Here is a 24923-nt window from a genome sequence, read left to right as displayed (position 1 = left end):
CTACTTAAGTCTCCACTAGAACCACAAACCATATCACAGGCGACAACTAACAGAACTCACAAACCCACATGCTCTCTTAATTTCCCCTCTTCACAAATACACACAACAGACAGCAGGCAACTGAATATGTGACGGTTCTTCCGAGATTAATATGGCCAATAGCCGTGAGACCCGTCTGCCCGTCAACAGATACCCCAACAAACCAGACACAGTCAGGCAATCAGTGCCACACACCCCACCGAGACCACGGGAAGACTACAGATTATGAAAAATCAGCAGACCTACCGTACTCTTGTTAGGAAGTGATCAATTTCCTGGGGTGTCCAGCACGTCATGCCATTCCAGTTGCCGGTTCATCAGGATTTCAGGTGTCTCCGTCTATTGGCTCCACGTTGGGAACCAATAATGTTAAGGTGAACTCTTAACCAGAGATCACTAGTTGCCTACTGCCTGGCCGAATTGGTATATACCAAGTGCATGCATAAAAGAATTCACACCAGACACAGTCGGATATGAAATCTCTTCTTGGTCACAGTAAAGATGGCACCAAAAACAGACAGAGAAGGAACATGCGTCCTCTTGATATAGGCTAGGGGCGTACACAAGTTCAGATATGCCCATTTAGTGGGACAGTTCATGAGCTAGCCAATGGGGAGATCCGTGTTGCTGTTGATGGGTGCGTCTGACTTCAGTGGATGAAACCATGATGATGGGAGGGACGTCATCTGGTGCATCCATGCTGATGGTTTGGTCTGTGATGTCTTCTAGCTTGACCAGGGGTCTTCCCTTATATGGTATCTTCTTTCATTCCCTGCATTCCAAGCAAAGTGTGGAGAACAGGAAATGGCGGCCATCTTTATATCTGTGTCATGTGTATGATCTGAGAGCTGAATTATCTAAGGCAAATCGACATATTTCCCACAATGCTCTATGTCCAGAGGTTAATTAAGTATTTCATCTTATGGCTCTCCTCAACACCATCTGTACAGCATGGGCATACCTCCCAACCGGCCCTGATACAGCTGGACTGTACCGGATTTGAGCGGGTGTCCCGGTGTCACGATCATGAGCCATGTGTCCCGTGGCTCCGCCCACCCACTCTCTCCCCGTCTGACTTTCTCCCCCTCCTATCCACATGAGCAGAGCCGAGCGCTACTTCACTGCTCTGGCTCTGTGTGCTGCCGCTGTTATGGGTGGGCGGCAGCACTTTCCTGGCTGCCGGCACTTTAAATCCGGCACCTGCTGCCCAGTGCACTGCTCTCAGCTGGGCTGCTTGTGTACGGAAGTGCATCTGTGGGCAGAGCTACCGAGCAACATGCTGAGCTCTGTCCTCAGATGAAGAGACTGGAGGGAAAGGAACTGCAGCACCAAGGAACGCTGTATGTGACCCCCCCTACCAAGAGCTGTATGCACCAGCCCCCTCCTCACCAGAGCTATATGCCTCCAGTCACCCCCCCCACCAGATCTGTATGGCCCCCACACCAGATTTGTATGCCCCCCAGCCCCACACCAGATTTGTATGCCCCCCAGCCCCTACACCAGATTTGTATGCCCCCCAGCCCCCACACCAGATTTGTATGCCCCCAGCACCCCCCAGCTCTGTATGCCTCCAGCCGTCTCACACCAGATCTGTATCCCCCAGCCCCCCTCACCAGATCTGTATCCCCCAGCCCCCTCACCAGATCTGCATGCCCCAGCCCTCTCCTCACCAGAGCTATATGCCTCCAGCAACCCCCCCCCTCTCACCAGATCTGTATGCCCCCAGCCCCCTCCCACCAGATCTGTATGCCCCCAGCCCCCCCCATCGGAGCTGTATGTACCCCCAGAGCTGTATAAGCTCCAACACCAGAGCTATATGCCCCTTAGTAATATCTATGCTACCAGTAATTTGTATGCCCCACAGTAAAGTGTATTTCCCCCAGTAATGTGTATACCCCTTTGTAGCGTGTATGCCCCTCAGTGAAAAACACAGACGTTCTTTACGGACGTGTTAAACACGCATATGTCCCTTCATACTCCGTGATTCACGGCACACAGTGGTTGTCCATGTGCAATCCGTGATACGTGATCCGTACTCCGTGATTGCACATGGACATATACTCACCTGTCCCCGCTCCTGCTCTCCGTGGTGCTGAAGAGTCCCGCGATTCAGCATCCAGCCACCTCTCTCTCACCTCTCCAGCTACTTCCAGGTCGGCTCTGGCTGCATAAATGAATATGAGTGCCATAATGAACCAGGCAGGAAGAAGCAGAGACCAGCTGCCGAACTCAGCATCGCTGGAGAAGGTGAGTTGAAAAAGCTTTTTATTTTAAATGTCCGTGTTTTTCTCGTACGTGTTTCACGGATCTCACCATAGTGTGGAACGTGGGACATCAGTGATGCCAGAAAAAAAATGGGCATTTTTCTGTGCGGCAATCACGGATACGCATGTATGCCGCATGGAGACACGGTCAGTGAAAAATCACTGATGCGTAGACCCATTGATTATAATGGGTCTGCATAGGTCAGTGATTCTGGTACATATGAAAACTAGCACATACATACCAGAATCACTGACATCTGAAACAAGCCTAATATGTATGATCCCTGTAGCCCCAGCCCCTCCTCTGATGTATATACTGTAGCCCCCAGCCCCTCCTCTGATGTATATACTGTAGCCCCCAGCCCCTCCTGTGATATATACTGTATATATACAGTGTATATGTGTATGTATGTATGTATATATAGATATATATATATATAGATATATATATATATATATAAAAACCGAATCCTCCCTTGTGATACATACACAACGGTGTCAGTGTACACTGTGCATGGCTAGGTCTGTTAAAGTGATGCCAAGTGATCACATGCCGAGGAGGAGCTGGACAGAGACAAGCGGGGTATGTGAGTGCGGCTGCTGCTGGCTTCCCCATATTATTACCTCCAATGTGTGTATATGTATGATGTATATATCTATGTATGTCAGTGTAGATGACTGTGTATAGATTTGTCTGTTTATATGTATTTTAGGGAATTTGCCTTCAAATATGTACTGTATATGTGCGCATGCCTGTACCCACGATCAGGACTCACTGTGTCCTGGAGGCAGCGGGTCCTGACCTGCGGGGCTGCACGTCTCCTCCGCAGGAGACCGCAGCTGCCTGTGCCCATGATTAGGACTCACTGTGTCCTGGAGGCAGCGGGTCCTGACCTGCGGGGCTGCACGTCTCCTCCGCAGGAGACCGCAGCTGCCTGTGCTCATGATCAGGACTCGCTGTGTCCTGGAGGCAGCAGGTCCTGACCTGCGGGGCTGCAAGTCTCCTCTGCAAGAGAATGCAGCTGCCTGTGCCCATGATCAGGGTTCAGTGTGCTACGGTCTCCTGCTGTGTTCTCCCTACGGAGGACGCATGCAACTGCAGCAAACAATTGATATGCTGCAGCCTGGAAAGACGCTCCGCAGGTCAGTGTTTGCTGCAGAATAAACAAGCACAGTGGGCAAGGGATTTCTAGAAATCCCTCCACTGTGCTTGTACTGTACAACGCAGCGTTTTGGACACAGCAAAAACACGCTACATCCAAAATGCTGCAAACACTGATCACGCAGCCTTAAACAATGTGATCAGCATTGCTGAAAAGGATTGGATGTGGGCGTGGCAAATTGCAAAATGGGTGTGGTTAGGGGGGCGTGTCCTAAAATTGCCTAGCCGCGTGTAGCACGCCGCAGACTTTGTCCCTCTTTCTCTTCTTTAAATTTTGGGAGGTATGAGCATGGGTGGGCTGAAGAGCAGGAGAAGAGAGAGTAGGAGATGCACAGTCATCCTCCTGGTGTGGATAGGGAAGTTTTGCCTGTTGGGAATCTGGGACACATGGCTAACTTTATGTCCCTCTGTCCTTCCTGTGACCCCCTGCCTGTCCTTCCTGTGACCCCTGCGTTACACGCATTTTTGTCAACACTGATTACTGGTTGTTCACCCTCCTTGATCCATGTTACAAGGAGAACTTTCCATCTCTCCTTCCTATGGCAGAGAGAATACCAGAATGCCCTAGTCAAACAATGAGTGCAAAACTTCCCATCTGATAACGCTGGTAAATAAATTTGGGATGCGTCTTATAATCCAGTGCGTCTTATAAACAGAAAAATACGGTACAACAAAAGGGAATCATAGTAGAACCCTAAGAAAGTGATCAAAACACAAGGTTAAATTTGTAATTTTATTTATAATATTAAAACATAAATATTAAAATAGGAGGATGATACAGATAATAGACACGAGGGACCTGACAAATAGCAATAGAAGTACACCAAGTATACAGAATGCTACTTACACTAACATGCACAATATATCAGTATATAAATATACGATGAGGACCTAAGATAATATAAGCAAAAATACAAGTTATATGAGGTAGATATTGTATGATAGATCACATGGTATCAAGTAAATAACAAAAAAATAAAATGAAGTGCAAATAGTGGGAAATATTACAGAGGTAACTACTAGCGCAATATAGCTACGGGGCTAAGTAGTAACTACAGTTATAAACTATTATAACATATATAGCCATTAGATAGCGTCTACGATCTGTAAAGGAGAAAACCTTACTGAGTCGATGTAACAGTTGTAGCATTACATCAGATTACGACCCAAGTGACAAATAACATCAGTAGTGATCTTGCAGGTCCCTTCATCCCGACGTGCGTTTCTCCCAACTTCTACAGGACATGACCATCTAGTGACCATATGTTATACCATGTGTAATTGCAAAGTTTCTGGGAAAATGCTTCCTTCTCTGGAACAATTTCAAGTGCTTTAATAGGTATGTTATTTTATGTTCAGTAACAAATGTTTATTGGTATTTGCATATATTTCTTTATCATCAATTAGTGTGCTAAATTTTCTGCTTTCCTCTTCTCTTGTGACATGTAACAACCTGACTATATACAGTGAAATTTATTTTTAGGTTTTGTTGGAAAAAAATGTCTACTGTCGTGTGATTTTTCTTTAATTTTTACGAATATGTAATTTGGCAGTTAAAATTTTAACTCATCCTGAACATGAAAATGTTTTTCCTTTGTGAGTTCATTGATCTTCAATTAGAGGTGAGTTTTGACCAAAATACTTTCCACGTACGTTACATGAAAATGGCTTCTCTCCTGGATGATGTCTCTGATGTCTAACTAAAGCTGATTTCTAGTGAAACATTTTCCATATTTTAAATATGATAATGGTTCTCCCCTTCGAAAACACTGTGATGTCCAACAAAATAAGATTTCTTAAGATAATATTCACATTCATATCCACATTATTACAATATCCACATTCTCAGCATCAAAGTGGCTTCTTTTCTGCATGAATTTCCTGATGTTTTACAAGATCTGAACTGTGGCTAAAATCTTTCCCATATTTTGAATATGAAAATGTTTTTTTCCTTGCATGAATTCTCTTATGTCTAGCAAAATCTGATGTCCGGTTAAAAGACTTGCCACATACTGAGCATGAATATGGCTTCTCCCCTGTGTGAGTTCTCAGATGTGCAACAAGTTCTGATGTCTGGTTAAAGCATTTCTGACATTCTGAACATGAAAATGGCTTCTCCCCTGTGTGAATTCTCTGATGCTTAGCAAGATCAGCTTTCTGAGAAAAACATTTCCCACATTCTGAACATGGATATGGCTTCTCCCCAGTGTGAGTTCTTTGATGTATAATAAGTTTTGATTTAACACTAAAACATTTCCCACATTCTGCACATAAAAATGGCTTCTCCCCTGTGTGAATTTTGTGATGTCTAAATAAGCCTGATTTATAGCTAAAACATTTCCCACATTCTGAACATGAAAATGGCTTTTCCCCAGTGTGTGTTCTTTCATGTATAACAAGTTTTGATTTAACACTAAAACATTTCCCACAGTCTGAACATGAAAATGCATTCTTGGCTGTGTGAACTTTCTGATGTTTATCAAGATAATATTTTGCTGTAAAATATCTGTCACACTCTGAGCATAAAAATCGTTTCTTCGTTGAATGAGCCATTTGATGTTCCGAGTCCCTTCTGTTAGCTTTATTTTTCATAACTGACTGTGAGGTATCCATGGTTAGGAATTGTTGAAAAGGACCAAGTGATAGAGTTCGAGTTATGTCTTGTACCGCGGCATGCACTTCACATGTATCTGGAGTGATGTCATGATCATTTGCTTTAATATCTGAAAATATCAGAAGTCTCTTGGAGCTGCAGGTACAATCATCTGCCAAGAATAAAACTGATTTTATCATTTGTTAATAACTTTCCCTTGAAATGATAAATGTAATATATTTTGTTATTTCTATGAAAATTGCAGTAAAATTAAATTAACAACTGAATAAAAGATTGATGGCAAAAGTAGACAAAAGAACTAAACATTTATGATGTTAAACCATGAAGTTGGGCTAAATAAAAATCAAAAAAATCACTTCATTTGTTGTCAACAATGTTTTATAGTGAAAGGTTCAGTGAATCTTAAAGTATATTGGAAGTCCATGTTATTAGGTGGTGTAATGTCTCATACTCAACCTCACAGCTCCATGTCTTCTAGCATCAAGCAGGGCAAAGACGAGAAGCAATATGTGTCACAATGAGGTTTTTGCAAGCATAGCCGACTGTCATGATGGCATCAGGATCTGGGGAAACTTCACATTCATACATTCTGCCTGCTGACTTCCCTGATGTGTGTGATCAGTGCAGGGTGACTGGAGCATCAACTCACAGACCTGTAGTTCATAGGCAGGCTAGCAAGAGTTAATCTATGCTGGGCTGCTTGTTAATCTCCTTGGTCACATGCTATGGGAAAGCCAGTCACATTCACTCTCTCGTATAAATGCTGGATGGATGGTTCTTATAGTGGCAGCTATATTCCTGGGCTGGAAAGGTGGATTTATGCAGGCATTCTGGTGGTTGTGATATTATTGTTGTGTGTGGTTGTGGTGTTAGTCCCTGTTATCCTTTTGTTGCTGCATTACTTCTTTTGCTTTTTCATTTAGTTTCTTACTGTTTATTCTTGAGAGTGTGCTGTTTGACTGAATTTCTGTTATCCCTGTCTGTCTCATCAGTGTTTCCATCAGACTCATCCGCCTTCTTTCCCTGGGGGGAGGGGGGGGTAACAGATTAGCTTTACCTAAGAGTATAGTAAGGCACAGAACTTTCTGCGGTGGCTACTGCTGCTGCTACTGCTACTACTACTGCTACTACTACTGCTACTGTTACCGTCTGTTGTGTTGATGTGTGTGAAGCTAGCTAGCTTGTTTTGTTACTTTCTCCTTTCTATGTTTCCACTCCCTGTACACCTTTTGTTGTTCCCTTTTGTTGGTATTAGGTGTTTTGTTTCTATCCCGTCAGTTTAGTCAGTGGGATTTTCTACTTTTTCCTCGCTCTTCCCCCAGGTGGTGGGTTGTGGAAGGGGGTTTTACCATCAGGGACAAGAGACAGGGAGACACACCTCGCTACCTTTAAAGATACTTCTGGGTTAAGGGAAAGCTTAGGGTATGCTTAGTCTGAGAGTCAGTGTAGGGTCTCCCATCCAGTCACCCTCCCTTTCCCATCACTCCAGTGACATAATAACCAGTCCAACCTTTTTCCCTTTTTACGGCCAGTATGACTCAGGCTGCAGCTTTGGCCAATCTGATGCAGAAGATCTCGGACGAGGTTAGGGGTCTGCGCTCCGAGATGGTGCAGCAGCTGCAGCAGGTGGTGGGCTTGTTGGTGGCAGCTCAATCTCCACCTGAACCTAAGGTGGCCCTCCCTGACAAGTTTTCATTTTAGGTGTTGTCCCCATTCTAAGGGGACTGAGGCCCAGCGTGTGGGTGTCATTATGTCTTTGTTGCAGGGTGATTCTCAATCCTGGGCTTTGTCTGTCTACCGGCAAATTCTATGGCTATATAATCGATAGATGATTTCTTCGTGGCTCTGGCCCTGGTCTATGGTGAGCCTGATGGAATCTCCCTAGTGGAAGCCCAGCTCCGCAACCTCCAGCAAGGGGCACGGCCAGTGGAAGAGTATTGTTCAGCGATCCGGAGGTGGGCCACGGACACCCTATGGAACGATACGGCTCTCAGCAGTCAGTTCGCTCAGGAGTTCTCTGTTCGTCTCAGAGACTCCTTACTGCAGTACTCCACACCAACGTCACTGGAGGCCGCCATGTCTCTTACCATCAGGGTGGATAGATGCCTTATGGAAAGATCCACCAAGACCAGGGACCCTATAGCCATGCTGGAGGTGGAGGTCCCACATGTAGTGGAGGATGAGCCCATGCAAGTTGGGGGGAGCCTCTCATCTCGCAGTCAGTCGGTATCTGTTCGCAGTGGGACAAGAACCTGTTTCTACTGTGGACATGAGGGTCATTTTATTGAGGTATGCCCGTCTCGCCCCAAACAGGTTCCACCTCCTAGTAATAAGTGCTTTTCTAGTCGCTTTGAGCAGGGTGACCAGGGCATTATAGTTGCTTCTATTTTTCCCTCGGTGCCACCCACAGCATCTGTGGCACATGGGAGGAATAATCTTCGCACTCCTCTAGTTAATCCTAGGCTTTGGTGTCCCCCTGGAAAGTTAGTTGTAATAGAGTGGCCAGGATTTCGGAGTGTAACGTGATACATCCTAGTAGTTGTACCTCTGTAGAAGGTCCATCTGGGGAATTACCCAGTTCCATCAAATGTACGCATGGGAATAAACGCCCAGGTCCAGACCTGTGTGTGAATGATGTCGGGGGTTTTGGGCTCCTCGGTCCTGGTTGCGGACATTATGTGAGCTCAGGCCGTTCGGTTGGAGCAAACCCAGTGCTGAACACTCACAACGTCGTACACAGGTGCATTTTTGAGTTGTCATAGTTTTCTGCAGCTCCTGCATAAATTCCGAGTAACCGCTGGGCGCTGTTCACATGACAGGTGAGTGCCAGTGGTTGGGACCACATTTTTGCATTTTCAGGTGGTGTATGGTCTTGAGAGTACTGAGGCCTCTTGGTAAAGGGGGGGGGATACTGTCACAGTCACCTCTTGGTGAGGTATGAGACAGGCTCAGGGGTTCTTATCATCTGAGGCCTCACACATTAAACGTATGCTTTTCATTTGGTAGTCGCAGAGTTAATGTCAGTTTTCCTTGCTAGCTGGAAACTCATTAACTCTGCCCAGGTGATTGCTCTGATGACCAGCTCCGGCCTGGACAAAAACCCTCTGCTCCGAGCAAAGGGTACTGGTTATTTAATTCAGTCTGGAGCCAGGCCTGGACCTGTGAGGAGGTGCTTTGTGCTGCTACTACCGCTGTCTGTTGTGTTGGTGTGTGTGAAGGTAGCTTGTTTTGTTACTTTCCTTCCCTCGGGTGTGGGTTTTGGAAGGGGACTTACCATCAGGCACAATGACAAGACACAGGGAGATGATGGAGGCCCAGACCTCGCTAACTTTAAGCCTGGGGTACGCTTAGTCTGAGGGTCAGCATAGGGTCTCCCATCCAGTCACCCTCCTTTCCTGTTACTCCGGTGACACTATGGTTTCTACTTCCTGGTTCTTGGGTAGGTCACCTGGCTTAAACTAATTCAAACCGATATTCCTAACAGAAACGTTTGACTATTTCTGCATCAAAGTTTTATCTTTTTGCATAAAGTAGCACATTCAAAATATCATATGAAACAGTATTTCAATAATAACTGGAATACAGCTACTGATTACGCTGTATTGTTCTTATGTTGCCTCTTTGCTGTCACTTCTCACCAACCACCATAATACAATCAATCCATTGTCAGGCTAGTAAGGATGCTGTTTGAACCATGCGTATTGTTGATGGTGTGCCGCCCCCGTGTCAGCAGCCGGGCTGCTCGGATCCCGATCCGCGGTGGCTCGAGGGGTGTCCAGACCCACGGGTAGTGCGGCCACTAAAATGAAGGGGGTATGTTCAGGGTATTGTGTTAGAGTTTGTGACGCCACCCGAAGTATGTGGTAATGTGGAGTACCACCGCTGCAGTAGGGAGTACCCGGGGGTGATGGAGTGGGGCAGCCAGGTGTTGGAACCCTCCACAGGTAGAGGGATGCCCCAATACTCGGTGATGGTGTTCGGGGAGTGCCGTGGGGAGTGAAAGGGGTCACTTGCATACTCACTCAGTCCATAAAGCTGACACCGACAACTTGATAAACCAAAGTTCTGGATACCGCTGCCGCTGAGGGGAGCTAGTTCAGGTCCCGTCCCCAATGGTGCTGCCTGGTGATCCGTGACCTGCCTCCTGGCACTAAGTTTACTTCTCTGTTGGTCCCGGTAGTATGGAACTTACCGGGTCCCGCTCCCCACTATGGCTAAATGTGGGAGCTTGCTCTCAGGGTTCACGCTTGGGATTTTCTGGACCATTTGAGTAGAAAGTCCTATCCCCCTCGTTGCGCTAGTACCGCGATTTTGGAGCGGGTGGAGAGCGGATCTTGAAGGCTCCGTTCTCGTCGGGTAAATTGTCAGGTTGCCTGAAGCTACTCCCTGACCTAGGGTCCACGTACCCAGTCGTGCCCTGATCCCAGCCCGGTGATGGTACAAGGCCGCCGGCTGTCCTCCTCGACAGTTGCGTGTCCCTTGTCACGATCCCCTGCGACCGGGGGGTCCAGCTTCTCTAGGCCCAGAACACCGTCTGCTACCTAGATGGCTTCCTAGGAGCCCTGCTCCTGACCTCCTCTCTCCTTCACTTCCAAACTACTTCTCCCTTCTCCTGACACTCCTGACTTCCCCTAACCAACCCCCCAAGTGGGTGACCCTATTCCACTCAGGCCGTCCACTGGTGTGTCTGGTGGGTGTGGTGCAGATTGTACCTAGGATTTTAATCAGCTGATGTAGGCAACACCATATAGTTGGGGACCCATAACCAAGAAGGAGGTGGATATTGCATGGGAGGGCAGATTGCACAATACCCTGTGATGACCTGATAGTCCAGGGGCGTTACAATCTCTTTTTTACAGATATTTGGTTAGACAACCTGGCTCTATTTTGTGATTGTGAATAATGCTACAAGATTTTCTCCTGTCTGTTGTTGAACTCCAGACTGTTGTTGACTTTTCTATTGCCTGCCTTCCTGGAACTTCAACTGCTTATGGATATTGACCTTGGCTTTGCTCCTGATATGCTTACACTTCTTTAGACGTCCATCTGTCGGACCTCTGTTTGTTACCTAGTTCCATCGTTGACTATCTCTTGCCCATCAGCTGTAAACTTTTAGATGGCAACTATTGTGAGCTGGGTGTTAAAATTTCTGCATAGAGGTTTATTGGTAAATACTAATAATATTATGGTTATCACACGCCGACTGCTTGCCTCACTTTCCTGATAGGCAAAATCAAAACAGTATAACAGAAAAATGCAGATAATATGGACCATGTGCAACTTGTAGTGGAAGAGATTAATGCATTTGCCTTGTACAGGCTCTATGTATCTGTCACGGTGTATATATTGACCTCTAGGGCCTCTAGGCTGGCCCTCAGACTCGAGATCCTGTGCTGTCCCTTATCTTGAAGGTAGGCTTGATGGTAGCCAGGTCCAATCCCCCAGAGTGACCCTAACTCCTGTCCGAGCCCTGATCTTACTCCCACTTGGGGCGGGCTGGAAAACACAATAACAAAACCCCACAAAACAACACGGACAAGGGAGAACAAAAATTCGTACACACTGCACTCAAAACACATAGGAGAGACAATATGTGTACAGGGAAACAACGAAAATGGGAAGAAAGTAAAGCACAACATGGAAACGTTCATGCCACTAAAAATTGCAACACAGATCACAATAAACAGGGTCACCACCAAAACTGGGATCACTGAAGCGTATGTTGAAACTTTCATCGGTGCATACTGGAAAAAAGATGTGCCTTAAATAGGAAAGAGACAGCTGCACATGGCAATTAGCAATTTGAGCTCCTCGTTCCTGCTCACCAGTCTGTAATTAACTCCTACAGGCCTGTAGACCAGTGAACCTGAATCAGCCGACACCCAGCTCTGGCTGAACAATTCAGAAGCCTCAAGTTGCCTGTCAGACTCTGTGGTGTGAACAGAGTCTGACGACACGGTGCCACTAGGTGCGTGCAGAGCCGAACATTGTATGACAGTATCATATACCAGACTCCACTTATTGATTTGTTTGTTCAATGTGATCATGTCTGATGGGTCAGGTCTGTAGTTCATATCTATGTTATCCAGAATAATCTTTAAAGCTGATTCATAACAAAACAAAGGTTGAACCTCTCTCCGCTAAAAGGTTGCTACTCAGGATTCTGCTACTATATCTGATCTTTTGAATACTATTTAGCAATAAATTCAGAGAAATGTAAGAGACTGGTAACACACTGATGAAAGCAACTGTCAGGAGGAGATCTATGGGTCTCTCTTTAATATAGGAAATAAGACCAAAAAAGGTTCTTTTCTACTGACTTGACCGTATTTTTATAGCCCTAAATAAGAATATTACAATTATTAATCCATCTCCAACTTTCTGATCCTTTCAAGATTTCTAAAGTATTCAAAAATTCCTTATTTCAACTAGATTACTCCTCTATGCATCCAACTACATCTTTTCCTCTTCCAGTTATTGTTGATTATCATCAGGAATTCGATATCTAAAAGATTATTGATTTTGGAAAAGAAAAAAGGTACCCTACTTTGCACACTACGACATCGCAGCTGCGATGTCGGTGGGGTCAAATCGAAAGTGACGCACATCCGGCGTCGCTGTCGATATCGTAGTGTGTAAAACGTTTTTGATACGATTAACGAGCGCAAAAGCATCGTAATCGTATCATCGGTGTAGTGTCCGTCATTTTCATAATTGCATGGGAGCGACGGTACGATGTTGTTCCTCGTTCCCCTGCGGCAGCACACATCGCTGTGTGAGAAGCCGCAGGAGCGAGGAACATCAGCTTACCTGCGTCACCGCGGCTCACGCCGGCTATGCGGAAGGACGGAGGTGGGCGGGATGTTTACGTCCCGCTCATCTCCGCCCCTCCGCTTCTATTGGCCGCCTACCGTGTGACGTTGCTGTGACGCTGCATGACCCGCCCCCTTAGGAAGGAGGCGGGTCGCTGGCCAGAGCGACGTCGCAGGGCTGGTAAGTGCATGTGAAGCTGCCGTAGCGATAATGTTCGCTACAGCAGCGATCACAAGATATCGCTGCTGCGACGGGGGCGGGTACTATCGCGCTTGGCATCACAAGCATCAGCTTGCAATGTCGTAGTGTGCAAAGTACCCCTTAGTTCACTGGAAAGGCCGTCAACCACAGAACAGATTGCGGATTCTGTCATTGCCAACCTCTTAAAGAAGAGGATTGATTTTAAATATCCTCTGAAACCTTATTTAAAAAGGATTCTGGTTCACAGGAAGGTCTATGGGAAATCCATTGTTTTTTTGGGTGTCTGGTAATTGTTAATATTAATTTATAAATCATCTCTCATGGTCCCATTAAAGCAATAAGAAAGAAAGTTGTCAAGTCAGGGAATAGTTAAAATGTGCCTCCTCGGCTGCCTTTCCATTGACCTGATCCCTTTCAGCTGTTCTACTGGGAAGTGGACACTTCTGTTGATCTTGGATTGGGAAAAAAAATTAACAAAGCCTTTTAGGCTGTGTGCGCACTTTGCGTTGAGTTAGTTGCAGTTCTAAACGTATCCTCTGGCAGAAATTGCCTTTGTCAAATTTGGTTTTGTCCACAAAAACGTTAAATATACGCTTGAGTTTTTACCGCGTTTTGGCCGCGTTTTTACCGCATTTCACCTGCTTTTCCATTGCTTAAAGTCAGATGCGTTTTGAATACAAATACACTACTAAATAAAGTTTAAACATTCAAACACTATGAAAAAAAAGGGGAAAAAAAGGGAAAAAAATTATAAATATCTTGAATAAAATCATACACGAAATATCTAATTTTATTAAAATGATAACTATGTTCTAATATTTATGTATAAAATTAAATTTTCATTAATTTAATTGTCGGACTATGTGTGTGTGTAAAGGGACATATCCTGCCCTTAAAATAAATGCATGCGTTTTTGACATTATATTATCAAAAAGCATGCTTTCTGCATAAAAAAGCATGTGAATTGCTTGGATTGTGATTAAGGATGCGTTTTGAAACATGTCATTGACTCTAATGTTAGCAAAACGCTGCCAAAATGGCAAACACAATTGACATGTTGCTTCTTTAAATGCAGGTATTTTGACAAAATTTCGGCATCAAAAACGCATCGTTTTTAACAGCATTGTGCGCACAAGAAATCCCTATTTCCCATAGACTTTGCGCGAAAATCAAAATGCATGCATTTTTGCATTAAAACGCTGCAGTTGAAAACGCTGCGGAAACGCATGAAAAAATGCAAAGTGCACACATAGCCTTACTCTACCAAGAAAAAAAAAATCTGAATTGTTGATGTAGATTTAATTTGTTATCTGCCAAGTTATCAATAACTTGTAAGGAGTAAAGACAACTATTGGTTGATTTCCCCAAATTATCCTGCATTTCATTGTTTAACCACGCCTCTACGGGAATGAATTACATGATTTGCAAAAGTGACGTTCCTATTGGCGCTTTGCAAATTTTGCAGCTGGCTGAGCCCTGCATCACCGCTGCCTTTCTGAGCATGCGCAAAGGTAGAACCGACTAAAAACTAAAGTAAAAAAACAAAACCTTTCTAAAAAATGAAGAAATAAAATCAACAGATTTAGTATCACCAAGTCTGTAAAAGTTCAACCTATCAAAAATATGAATTAACCTGTACAGTCAATTTTCAAAGGATAAAAACATCAGAACTACAGTTAGTTATGAAATGTGTAACCGGGCGGGTTTTTTTTGTTGTTGTTTTTCGTTATTGTTTTTTGCTCCCCTTCTTCCGAAAGCCGTAACTTTTTTATTTTTCTGTCAATCTTGCCATATGAGGGCTTGTTTTTTGCAGGACGAGTTGTACTTTTAAATGAAACCATAACTTTTACCATATATAGTGTACTGGAAAATGGCAAAAAAATTCCAAGTGTGGAAAAATTGCAAAAAAAGTGCGATTGCAAGATTGTTTTTGGGGTATTTTATTCATAGAGTGTCAGTGTGATGCCTCAGGTCGGTATGAGTTGGTAGACACCAAACATCTACTTGTTTCATTCGCCATGTAATTTTTCACACATTGATTTTTTTTTTGCGTTTTAATAGAACTAATAAAAGTCTTTGATTTTACTTGGATATTTTTCTGTAGACTTTGATGCTGGACCCACGCTTTTTTCTTATCTGGATTGCCTCCATTGAGTCTGTGCACTGCCCCCAGGATATAGCTTTCAGGAAAAATGTGGTGAGCTGGATTACTATTGTTTTTCTATACCAAACATGTATAGGTTTACTTTTATCTAAGGCAGGGGTGGGGAACCTCCGGCCCGGGGGCCGTATGCGGCCCGCGATGACATTTAATGCGGCCCCCGGGCACATTCCAGGCTACCCTAGTGCTTTTGCCGGCCGCCGGCCCTTTAAAATACCAGTGCGTTCTGGGTAGATGCTAGAATGTACAGGCTTTTTCCAGATCCTGATTGCAGCCCGTACTAGAATGTACGTGCTCTTTTCGGGACCTGACTACAGCCCGTACATTCTAGACTGAACCCGGGCCTGTGCTCGAGTGCTGAGAGTTTACCTTGTGGGCGGGGTAAGCAGCGCGCTGTGCTCCTGTCACAGCAGAAGAGGTGCAGCAGATGCCTCCCTGCTGTACATGCCTCCCGGACCTGTGCTGTGTGACTCCTCCTCCCCTAGTATTGTGAGTATACAACCCATCGCTGCCCCTCATCCAGCGCTCTGTACCCCCCCTAGTACTGTGTATAGCCCCAAGTGCTGTGTACCCCCTAGTACTGTGTGTAACCCCTCAATACTGTGTAATCTGTGCAGCCTCCTAGTGCTGTCAGTGCTGCCACATAGTGCCTCTCCCTGCTGCCTCCAAGTAGTCACTTAATGCTCTCCGTGTTGCCTTCTAATGCTGTCACTGTCAGTGCTCTTTGTGCTGCCACCTAGTGCTCTTTGTGCTGCCACCTAGTGCTCTTTGTGCTGCCACCTAGTGCTCTCCGTGCTGCCACCTAGTGCCCAAGCCGGCTGCCACCTAGTGCTCTCCGAGCTGCCACCTAGTGCTCTCCGAGCTGCCACCTAGTGCTCTCCGTGCTGCCACCTAGTGCCCCCACCGGCTTCCACCTAGTGCTCTCCGTGCTGCCACCTAGCGCTCTCCGTGCTGCCAACTAGCGCTGTCTGTGCTGACAACTAGCGCTGTCTGTGCTGACAACTAGCGCTGTCTGTGCTGACAACTAGCGCTGTCTGTGCTGACAACTAGCGCTCTGTGCTGACAACTAGCGCTCTGTGCTGACAACTGGCGCCCTCTGTGCTGACAACTGGTGATCTCTGTGCTGCCAGCTAGTGCTCTCTGTGCTGCCACCTAGTGCTGTCCGTTGTGCCAGCTAGTGCTCTCTGTGCTGCCAACTAGCGCTCTCTGTGCTGCCAACTAGCGCTCTCTGTGCTAGCAACTAGCGCTCTCTGTGCTAGCAACTAGCGCTCTCTGTGCTAGCAACTAGCGCTCTCTGTGCTAGCAACTAGCGCTCTCTGTGCTAGCAACTAGCGCTCTCTGTGCTAGCAACTAGCGCTCTCTGTGCTAGCAACTAGCGCTCTCTGTGCTAGCAACTAGCGCTCTCTGTGCTAGCAACTAGCGCTCTCTGTGCTAGCAACTAGCGCTCTCTGTGCTAGCAACTAGCGCTCTCTGTGCTAGCAACTAGCGCTCTCTGTGCTAGCAACTAGCGCTCTCTGTGCTAGCAACTAGCGCTCTCTGTGCTAGCAACTAGCGCTGTCTGTGCTAGCAACTAGCGCTGTCTGTGCTAGCAACTAGCGCTGTCTGTGCTAGCAACTAGCGCTGTCTGTGCTAGCAACTAGCGCTGTCTGTGCTAGCAACTAGCGCTGTCTGTGCTAGCAACTAGCGCTGTCTGTGCTGCCAACTAGCGCTGTCTGTGCTGCCAACTAGCGCTGTCTGTGCTGCCAACTAGCGCTGTCTGTGCTGCCAACTAGCGCTGTCTGTGCTGACAACTAGCGCGCTCTGTGCTGACAACTAGCGCTCTGTGCTGACAACTAGCACTCTTTGTGCTAGCAACTAGCGCTGTCTGTGCTAGCAACTAGCGCTGTCTGTGCTAGCAACTAGCGCTGTCTGTGCTAGCAACTAGCGCTGTCTGTGCTAGCAACTAGCGCTGTCTGTGCTAGCAACTAGCGCCCTCTGTGCTGCCAACTAGCACTCTCTGTGCTAGCAACTAATGCTCTCTGTGCTAGCAACTAGCGCTGTCTGTGCTAGCAACTAGCGCTGTCTGTGCTAGCAACTAGCGCTGTCTGTGCTAGCAACTAGCGCTGTCTGTGCTAGCAACTAGCGCTGTCTGTGCTGCCACCTAGTGCTGTCCGTTGTGCCAGCTAGTGCTCTCCGTGCTGCTAACTAGTGCTCTCCGTGCTGCCAGCTAGCGCTGTCCGTGCTGCCAGTTAGCGCTGTCCGTGCTGCCAACTAGCGTTGTCCGTGCTGCCAACTAGCGCTGTCCGTGCTGCCAACTAGCGCTGTCCGTGCTGCCAACTAGCGCTGTCCGTGCTGACAACTAGCGCTGTCTGTGCTGACAACTAGCGCTGTCTGTGCTGACAACTAGCGCCCTCTGTGCTGCCAACTGGTGATCTCTGTGCTGCCAGCTAGTGCTCTCTGTGCTGCCACCTAGTGCTGTCCGTTGTGCCAGCTAGTGCTCTCTGTGCTGCTAACTAGTGCTCTCTGTGCTGCCAGCTAGCGCTGTCCGTGCTGCCACCTAGCGCTGTCCGTGCTGCCACCTAGCGCTGTCCGTGCTGCCACCTAGCGCTGTCCGTGCTGCCACCTAGCGCTGTCCGTGCTGCCACCTAGCGCTGTCTGTGCTGCCAACTAGTGCTGTCCGTTGTGCCAGCTAGTGCTCTCTGTGCTGCCAACTAGTGCTCTCCGTGCTGCCAGCTAGTGCTCTCTGTGCTGCCAACTAGCGCTGTCTGTGCTGCCAACTAGCGCTGTCTGTGTTGCCAACTAGCGCTGTCTGTGCTGCCAACTAGCGCTGTCTGTGCTGCCAACTAGCGCTCTGTGCTGCCAACTAGCGCCCTCTGTGCTGCCAGCTAGCGCTCTCTGTGCTGCCAGCTAGTGCTCTCTGTGCTGCCAGCTAGTGCTGTCCGTTGTGCCACCTAGTGCTGTCCGTTGTGCCACCTAGTGCTGCCCGTTGTGCCACCTAGTGCTGCCCGTTGTGCCACCTCGTGCGGTCCGTTGTGCCGCCTAGTGCTGTTCGTGCTGCACCTAGTGCTGTCTGTGCCCGCCACTAGTGCTGTCCATGCTCAGCATCTCCTGGGATGTATACACCCCTCCTGTGATCTATACGCTCCTCCTGTGATGTATACGCCCCAACCTCTCCTGTGATGTATATGCCCCAGCCTTTTCTTTGATGTATATGCCTCAGTGTCTCCTGTGATGTATATGCCTCAGTGTCTCCTGTGATGTGTATGCCTCAGTGTCTCCTGTGATGTGTATGCCTCAGTGTCTCCTGTGATGTGTATGCCTCAGTGTCTCCTGTGATGTGTATGCCTCAGTGTCTCCTGTGATGTGTATGCCTCAGTGTCTCCTGTGATGTGTATGCCTCAGTGTCTCCTGTGATGTGTATGCCTCAGTGTCTCCTGTGATGTGTATGCCTCAGTGTCTCCTGTGATGTGTATGCCTCAGTGTCTCCTGTGATGTGTATGCCTCAGTGTCTCCTGTGATGTGTATGCCTCAGTGTCTCCTGTGATGTGTATGCCTCAGTGTCTCCTGTGATGTATATGCCTCAGTGTCTCCTGTGATGTGTATGCCTCAGTGTCTCCTGGGATGTATATGCCTCAGTGTCTCCTATGATGTGTATGCCTCAGTGTCTCCTGTGATGTGTATGCCATAGTGTCTCCTGGGATGTATATGCCCCAGCTTGTTCTGTGATGTGTATGCCCCCAGCCTCTCCAGACCAAGACAAACCTGGAAAAGCAGTTGTGAGAAACAAAATGATCAATATCACCAAATATCACAGCCGCTCCGGCCACCACATTAGGGGTGAGTTCATTAATTGTTTGACCAAATATAGCCTGGTCCTTTTCAAGTTGATAATTTTGTGCGGCCCCCGAAGGTTGGTAGAAAATTCCAAATGGCCCCCGGCAGTAAAAAGGTTCCCCACCCCTGATCTAAGGGGTTAAAGAAAATCCAGAAGTTTGTCCTATAAAAGTAGCGCACTTTTTGCGCCATTTTCCGCAACCCATGGCATTTTCATTTTTCGGGATAAGGGGCTCAGTGATGGCTTATTTTTTGCGTCTCTAGCTGACATTTTTAATGGTACCATTTCTGCGCATATGCTACGTTTTGATTATTTTTGAGCCTGTTATTACAATTTGCGTAAAATTTGCAACGAACAAAAAACATAATTGTGTTGTTTGGAAATTTTTTGCTACTACACCATTTACTGATTAGATTAATTGATTTTATATAGTTTGATTGATCGGGCGTTTCTGAACGCGGCGATTCAAAATGTGTGTATAATTTTTATTTTTTAACCCTTTAATTTTCAATGGGACGAATGGTGGTGATTTGAACTTTTAGTATTTTTTAGTTTTTTAAAACTTTTTTTTTTTTTTACTTTTTTTAAATTTTATTTTACTAATCCTTCTGGGGGACTATAAGGATAAGCAGACTGATCGCCTCTTTATTTCTCCTTATCATAGCATCGTCACCCTGATCAGGAGAAATGCTCTGTTCTTCTTACAGCCAGTGCTCTGCTGGCTGTAACAAGAACTACGACATGATAGCGACAGGAGTCATCACATGACCCTGTAATCGTGTCACGGGGCCTCCGATGGCAGTGGGGAAAGGCGCGATCCTTGCTGCGGGTATTTAAATTGTGCTGTCATATGTTGACAGCACAATTAAAGGGGTTAACAGGCGCGAGTGGATCGCAGATCCACCTGCACCTGCGAGGCACACATGCCTACTGTACAAATCAGCAAGTCTGCTGCGGCTTATCACAGAAGCCGGCAGTGATTACTCCTTCATGACATAGGACGTACCGTTACGTCCTCGATGGTGAAAGAGTTAAAAATCTGATTTGCATTTATTTCTATGTGTTAAAGTTTGTATATTGCTAAAATAACCAAGTAAATAGAATTTATTCTTTTTATGTATTCATTTTTAGATTTTTCAGCCAATAAAATCCAAATAAGAAAAATAATTGAGTAACACACAATAAAAGAGTCAACAAATAATAGTAGCAGCCGGTGACTGAGTAAAATCTATGACTTCTCTGCATTTAGAGGTCACTACTCACCTGCGCAGTTATCTGTAGGAATCTTCTCTTTACACCGCTCATCACCCCTCACATATGTCTCTGTAGTATTAATATGGGTCAGATCTTCACCCTGAAACAAATATTGTAGAAGTCACAGACAGATGTTGGATGAAATTATTTAGGATACCAGAAAAGATATTAAATTAACATGACAACCACAAATTAAAACAACTGCAGTAGATATCACAGAGCTGCAGGTCTCCTGTATAATCCAACCTGTCGCCTCCTAATTGTAACCAGCAGTCTCCATAACCAGAAAATTGTGAGAAGATCCAGACAACATCTAATGTCTATGATCAGCTTTATCCTGTCATCTCCACCAAGTATAAACCATACACTGAATTTCCACATTATTAGAGACACCCATGTAGTAACATGGTGAACCGCTTTGGTCTTTAGAGGTAAAGTAATTTGACATTGAGTAGTTTGCATCAGATGTTAAGATTGTTCTGCAGGAATATTCTCCCTTGTGGACAGGATAGCTGTATGCAGTTGCCACAGATTAGATGGAGGTACTGAACAGCTCGTTCTATCTTGTCTAAGAAATGCTTCATAGGATTAAGAACGCAGGAGTGTGAAGGCCGAAGAAGCAGACAACTCCTTGCAATCCATGACTACAGATCCCGTATGACATGGTGCATTGTTCTTCTGCCAAAACATCAACATCACGACCTCCCATGAATGGATGTATATTAGCAGCAACTACATAGAAAAATAATACATAACCTTTATTCAATTAATTAAAAATTGCGTAGCGATGCAATCGCCCCAAAATTTTGCAAACAATAAGAAAACAACATTCATGTCCAGAAAGGACCAAAAGGTGAACACATGAATGGATGTACTTCAACGGTCACAATGCTAAGAGAAGCTATTATGTCCAAACTCCCATCAACAAGTATCACTCACCAGCATTGTAATCAGCTGAACTTTACATGACAGTGTCAAGAGTATTCATTAGAATTATTCTTCATATCTTGATGGACAGCTTTTGAAATACTGGTTCTAGTAATTTGGTATTGATTACCTCTGTGGCGCCCCTGACGCTCCAGTCGCCACAGAGTATTCTAGCTCATTTAAGCTGCGGTATTCGCCTAGAGGTAAGGAGGGGGTTAATCACCGGTGTTCCACATTCACACTTTACATAAAGCTTAGCACCCTTCTCTCAGGGGAGCTGGACTAGGGTAGGCAGGGGGGGTGGCCAACACAGAGCTTGGGACTGCCCTGTTCACTAGGACAACCACCTGGGGGGGTGGGCTCCACTTGGGGTAGAAATAGGAGCAAACTCACACAATCACTAGTCAGTCTACCTGAGACATCAGTTCTGGGACATGACACCAGCACCACTTTCTTCTCTTCACAGGGCCTGCGGCTTGGAGCGGAGTGCCCAGCCTAGGTTTCTACCAGCAGGAAGGGCAACTTTGAGAAAGGACTTTCTTTTTCTTTTAAACACCGGTGACATCTCCTAACTTATCCGAGGTCAACGGGACACATCACAGCAAGTGAATGGTACTACCTGGGCAAGCAGTACTATAGAGTGAGTAAAGACGCGTGGAACTGCAGCAGCAGACTTGGACTCTTTATTACCGGCACCACCGCCCCGCGCCTTGGTGCCAAACGCCATCACTACTCCCCTTATCATCCTTCCCGGGGCCCGCTCCACCTGTGGGGAGTGATACCATCTCTGGCTGCTACTACCATCTGCCCCGGAGGACAGCGAAAGCAGTGGCGGCTAATCCCTGGCCGCATACCGCAGGTGGCGCCACGACATTCACCCTACTACTACCCCCATCATCTTCCTTCCTTATTGGTGTACACCTTGGGGCACAAAGCCGGGCAGGCCACTGCGACATCCCAAACCACCACACCGGCCCATTGACGAGTAACGCAGGTACACGATCCACCGTGCCTGATAACCCCTGCCCCCTGGCTGCTACACCTCATTTATAAATCACACTGAAACTTATCCATGGAAATTGTACTCAATAGATTTTATGCTGCATTCTCAGGTCAGGGATCTAAATTTCATAAGTTAAAGCTCCAATTATGAAAGCGACGGTCTTTCTAATAAATTGGCCGCACAGTGTATAATACTGGTGGATAAAACAAGACTGAGCACAAGACCTTCACAGCCGTCTACACATCATAGGGAGATTTCATGACACCTTCTCTCCAACTACCTGATGATCCTCGGGAACATCGGGATTTTCTTGTTTACAGTCCTGTGGAAGAAGAGGACGGGGACATCTCTCTGGTGTTGTCCTCTCACTGGATAGAACTGGAGGAAACACATACAGGGATTGAATTCATTCTTTACATACAGATAGTTATAGACCGCCTGTATTTAGTCCTGTCTATTACCTGGTGATGTGAGGGGCTGGGGAACCTCCATCATGACGTCCTTGTACAAATCTTTGTGTCCTTCTAAATACTCCCACTCCTCCATGGAGAAATAGACGGTGACGTCCTGACACCTTATAGGAACCTGACACATACAATGATACCGTCATCCCCGATCCCTTCATAGCGTTACTGTATAATGTCCCAGCATTCCCAGCAGTGTCACCTCTCCAGTCAGCAGCTCAATCATCTTGTAGATGAGTTCTAGGATCTTCGGGTCATTGATGTCCTCATGTATTGGGGGGTGAGGTGGAGGCCCCGTGATTGGGCTCAGAGGTCTTCCCCATCCCTCAGACACAGGGTCCTGACAGCACTCACAAGAGGTCTTCTTCACCACTGTGTAATCCTGGATATGGAGAGACACATTAATAAATCTCACTACAGACATTTCCAGAGTCCTCACCTCTCCAGTTCTGTCCATCTGTTATTCCCATAGATAAGAATGATGTAATGTGACGTCATCAGAATCTCTCACCTCTCCAGTAAGCCGGAAGAGGATCTCTAGGGTGAGGTGTAATATCCTCTCCGCCATCTTGTCCCTGTCCCTATCCATCCTTGATGGGTCAATCAGGAAAATTCTCTTATATAGAAGATCTGAGAGGATCCGATATTGTAGGGACCTGAATGGGGAGAAAGTGATGATGTAACATCATAAAGATCCCATGTAAGAAATCTCCGGAGCTGTTACCGGCTTCACATGATCTCTACATCCAGTCCTGGCCCCGTCCTGTCCCCGGTATAACACACAATCCACCTATAGTCACACACAGAGATTTATCACAGAATATCTCCAATACAGCACCAAAGACACAGAACTAATAATCTAAAAATGTAATTATATCTCACCATAATAATCTCAGTAATGAAGGGGTTAATGCGCCCAGTAATGGGGACTCTCCACATACCTCCACCTGCAGAGCCGCACACTAGATATATGGTAGATGCTAGAATGTATGGCCTCCTTTCAGGTACAATGTAATTTGTCATGTGATAGAGGTGTGTTCAAAATGCAGCCCGGATGTTTCCAGACACATTCTTTTTCTAAGTCCACGTGGGCATGGAGTTGTTTATAATATAAGTAGGGGTAAGACCCCCCCCAGGTGGGAAAGGGTGCAGGGGGGAGCGAAGCCCCCCTTGCATTATTATAGTGGACAGGAGGAAACATTGTCACGCCCACTAAACTGGAAGGAGCCCATACATTCTAGGCTCAATCATAGCTATATGGCTGATCTGTGCTTACAGGACCTGTGATGATGTCACATGGAGGGGAGGAGTCAGAGGTCACATGAAAAGCTTTTCGGAATGTTAGAAGAGAAGCACCTTTATGTACCTGACGAATAGAGAAATGGAAGTATGTGACCAAAAGAAACGGGAGGATGAGGAGGCAGTCAGCACCCATGCTACCTACTGAAGAACCACTACCAGGCTTTCAGGCAGGACAACTAGGAAGATGTACATCAAAAAAGTTCTTTGCCCACAAAGAACACTCCAGTAAGCAATCAGAAGTCTCTTCAAAGGAGGGAAAAAAGCGCTGCGGAGAAGAGGAAAAGGAGAGTAGTGGTTGTGGGGGATTCCGGACTGAGAGGAACCGTAGCCACTATCTGCCGACCGGACATCATCTCACGACGAAAACAGTGTTGTCTTCCAGATGCCCAAATCAAAAATGTATAATGCCTCAAGCATATGGAAAAATATTGGAAAATACAATGAAAAATGCTACTTGCTAACTTGAACATGTGAATAATGAATTGCATACCTGCCATGAATATTAGGAAAAAGGAGATATTTAGCAATTGCATTGATCAATGTAACTGAGCCCCAAAACCTCGTCAAGGTATATCACTATATTGGGGTCCCTAGCTCTGTGACCCTAACTGTGTGTCATCTCATTGCAATCAAAAACTGCTGTGGGTGGAGAGGGGTAACCAAGGACTTTCTTATATAGGAGATGGAAAAAACATGGCCGAAAGGGGCGGAGCTGTGTTCACATTAAAAAAAAAAACTACATATAACTGAATAGGATAACTGAAGTGAGCACTAATATATTATATATATATATATACATATGCATATACATATATATATATATATATACATATGCATATATATATATATATATATATATATATTTATTATTATGAGTGCAAGCCAAAAAATGTATACTATATAAG

General features: G+C 46.0%; 1 protein-coding gene across 2 annotated transcripts; it reads right to left on the bottom strand.

The window, feature by feature from the left end:
• Positions 1-4238: 4238 nt before the first annotated feature.
• Positions 4239-23683, bottom strand: LOC142312050 (uncharacterized). Of its 2 annotated transcripts, none has more exons than XM_075350925.1 (7): positions 23599-23683; positions 23228-23506; positions 22919-23098; positions 22714-22837; positions 22533-22630; positions 20332-20422; positions 4239-6230 (listed from the first exon to the last, which is right to left on the bottom strand). In XM_075350925.1, the coding sequence occupies exons 2-7, from the start codon at positions 23303-23305 to the stop codon at positions 5317-5319; spliced, it is 1485 nt and encodes a 494-aa protein (XP_075207040.1). In that variant the 5' UTR covers positions 23306-23506; positions 23599-23683; the 3' UTR covers positions 4239-5316. The 2 variants fall into 2 exon arrangements, with proteins under 2 accessions (XP_075207040.1, XP_075207041.1); XM_075350926.1 differs by having other exon boundaries at positions 23228-23372.
• Positions 23684-24923: the final 1240 nt, after the last annotated feature.

This window comes from Anomaloglossus baeobatrachus, chromosome 5 (assembly GCF_048569485.1).
Source record: "Anomaloglossus baeobatrachus isolate aAnoBae1 chromosome 5, aAnoBae1.hap1, whole genome shotgun sequence".
NCBI classification, from domain to species: Eukaryota; Metazoa; Chordata; class Amphibia; order Anura; family Aromobatidae; genus Anomaloglossus; species Anomaloglossus baeobatrachus.
The sequence above is the reverse complement of the archived record's forward strand: the minus strand, read 5'-3'. Positions and strand labels throughout refer to the sequence as shown.

Excerpts from the sequence above, each read along its gene's own strand:
- LOC142312050 (XM_075350925.1), bottom strand. The coding sequence starts at position 23,305 with ATGGATAGGGACAGGGACAAGATGGCGGAGAGGATATTACACCTCACC. Across the intron at positions 23,099-23,227 it reads TCTTCCGGCTTACTGGAGAG|GATTACACAGTGGTGAAGAA; the intron begins GTGAGAGATTCT and ends CTCCATATCCAG. Across the intron at positions 6,231-20,331 it reads TCCTACAGATAACTGCGCAG|ATGATTGTACCTGCAGCTCC; the intron begins GTGAGTAGTGAC and ends TATTCTTGGCAG.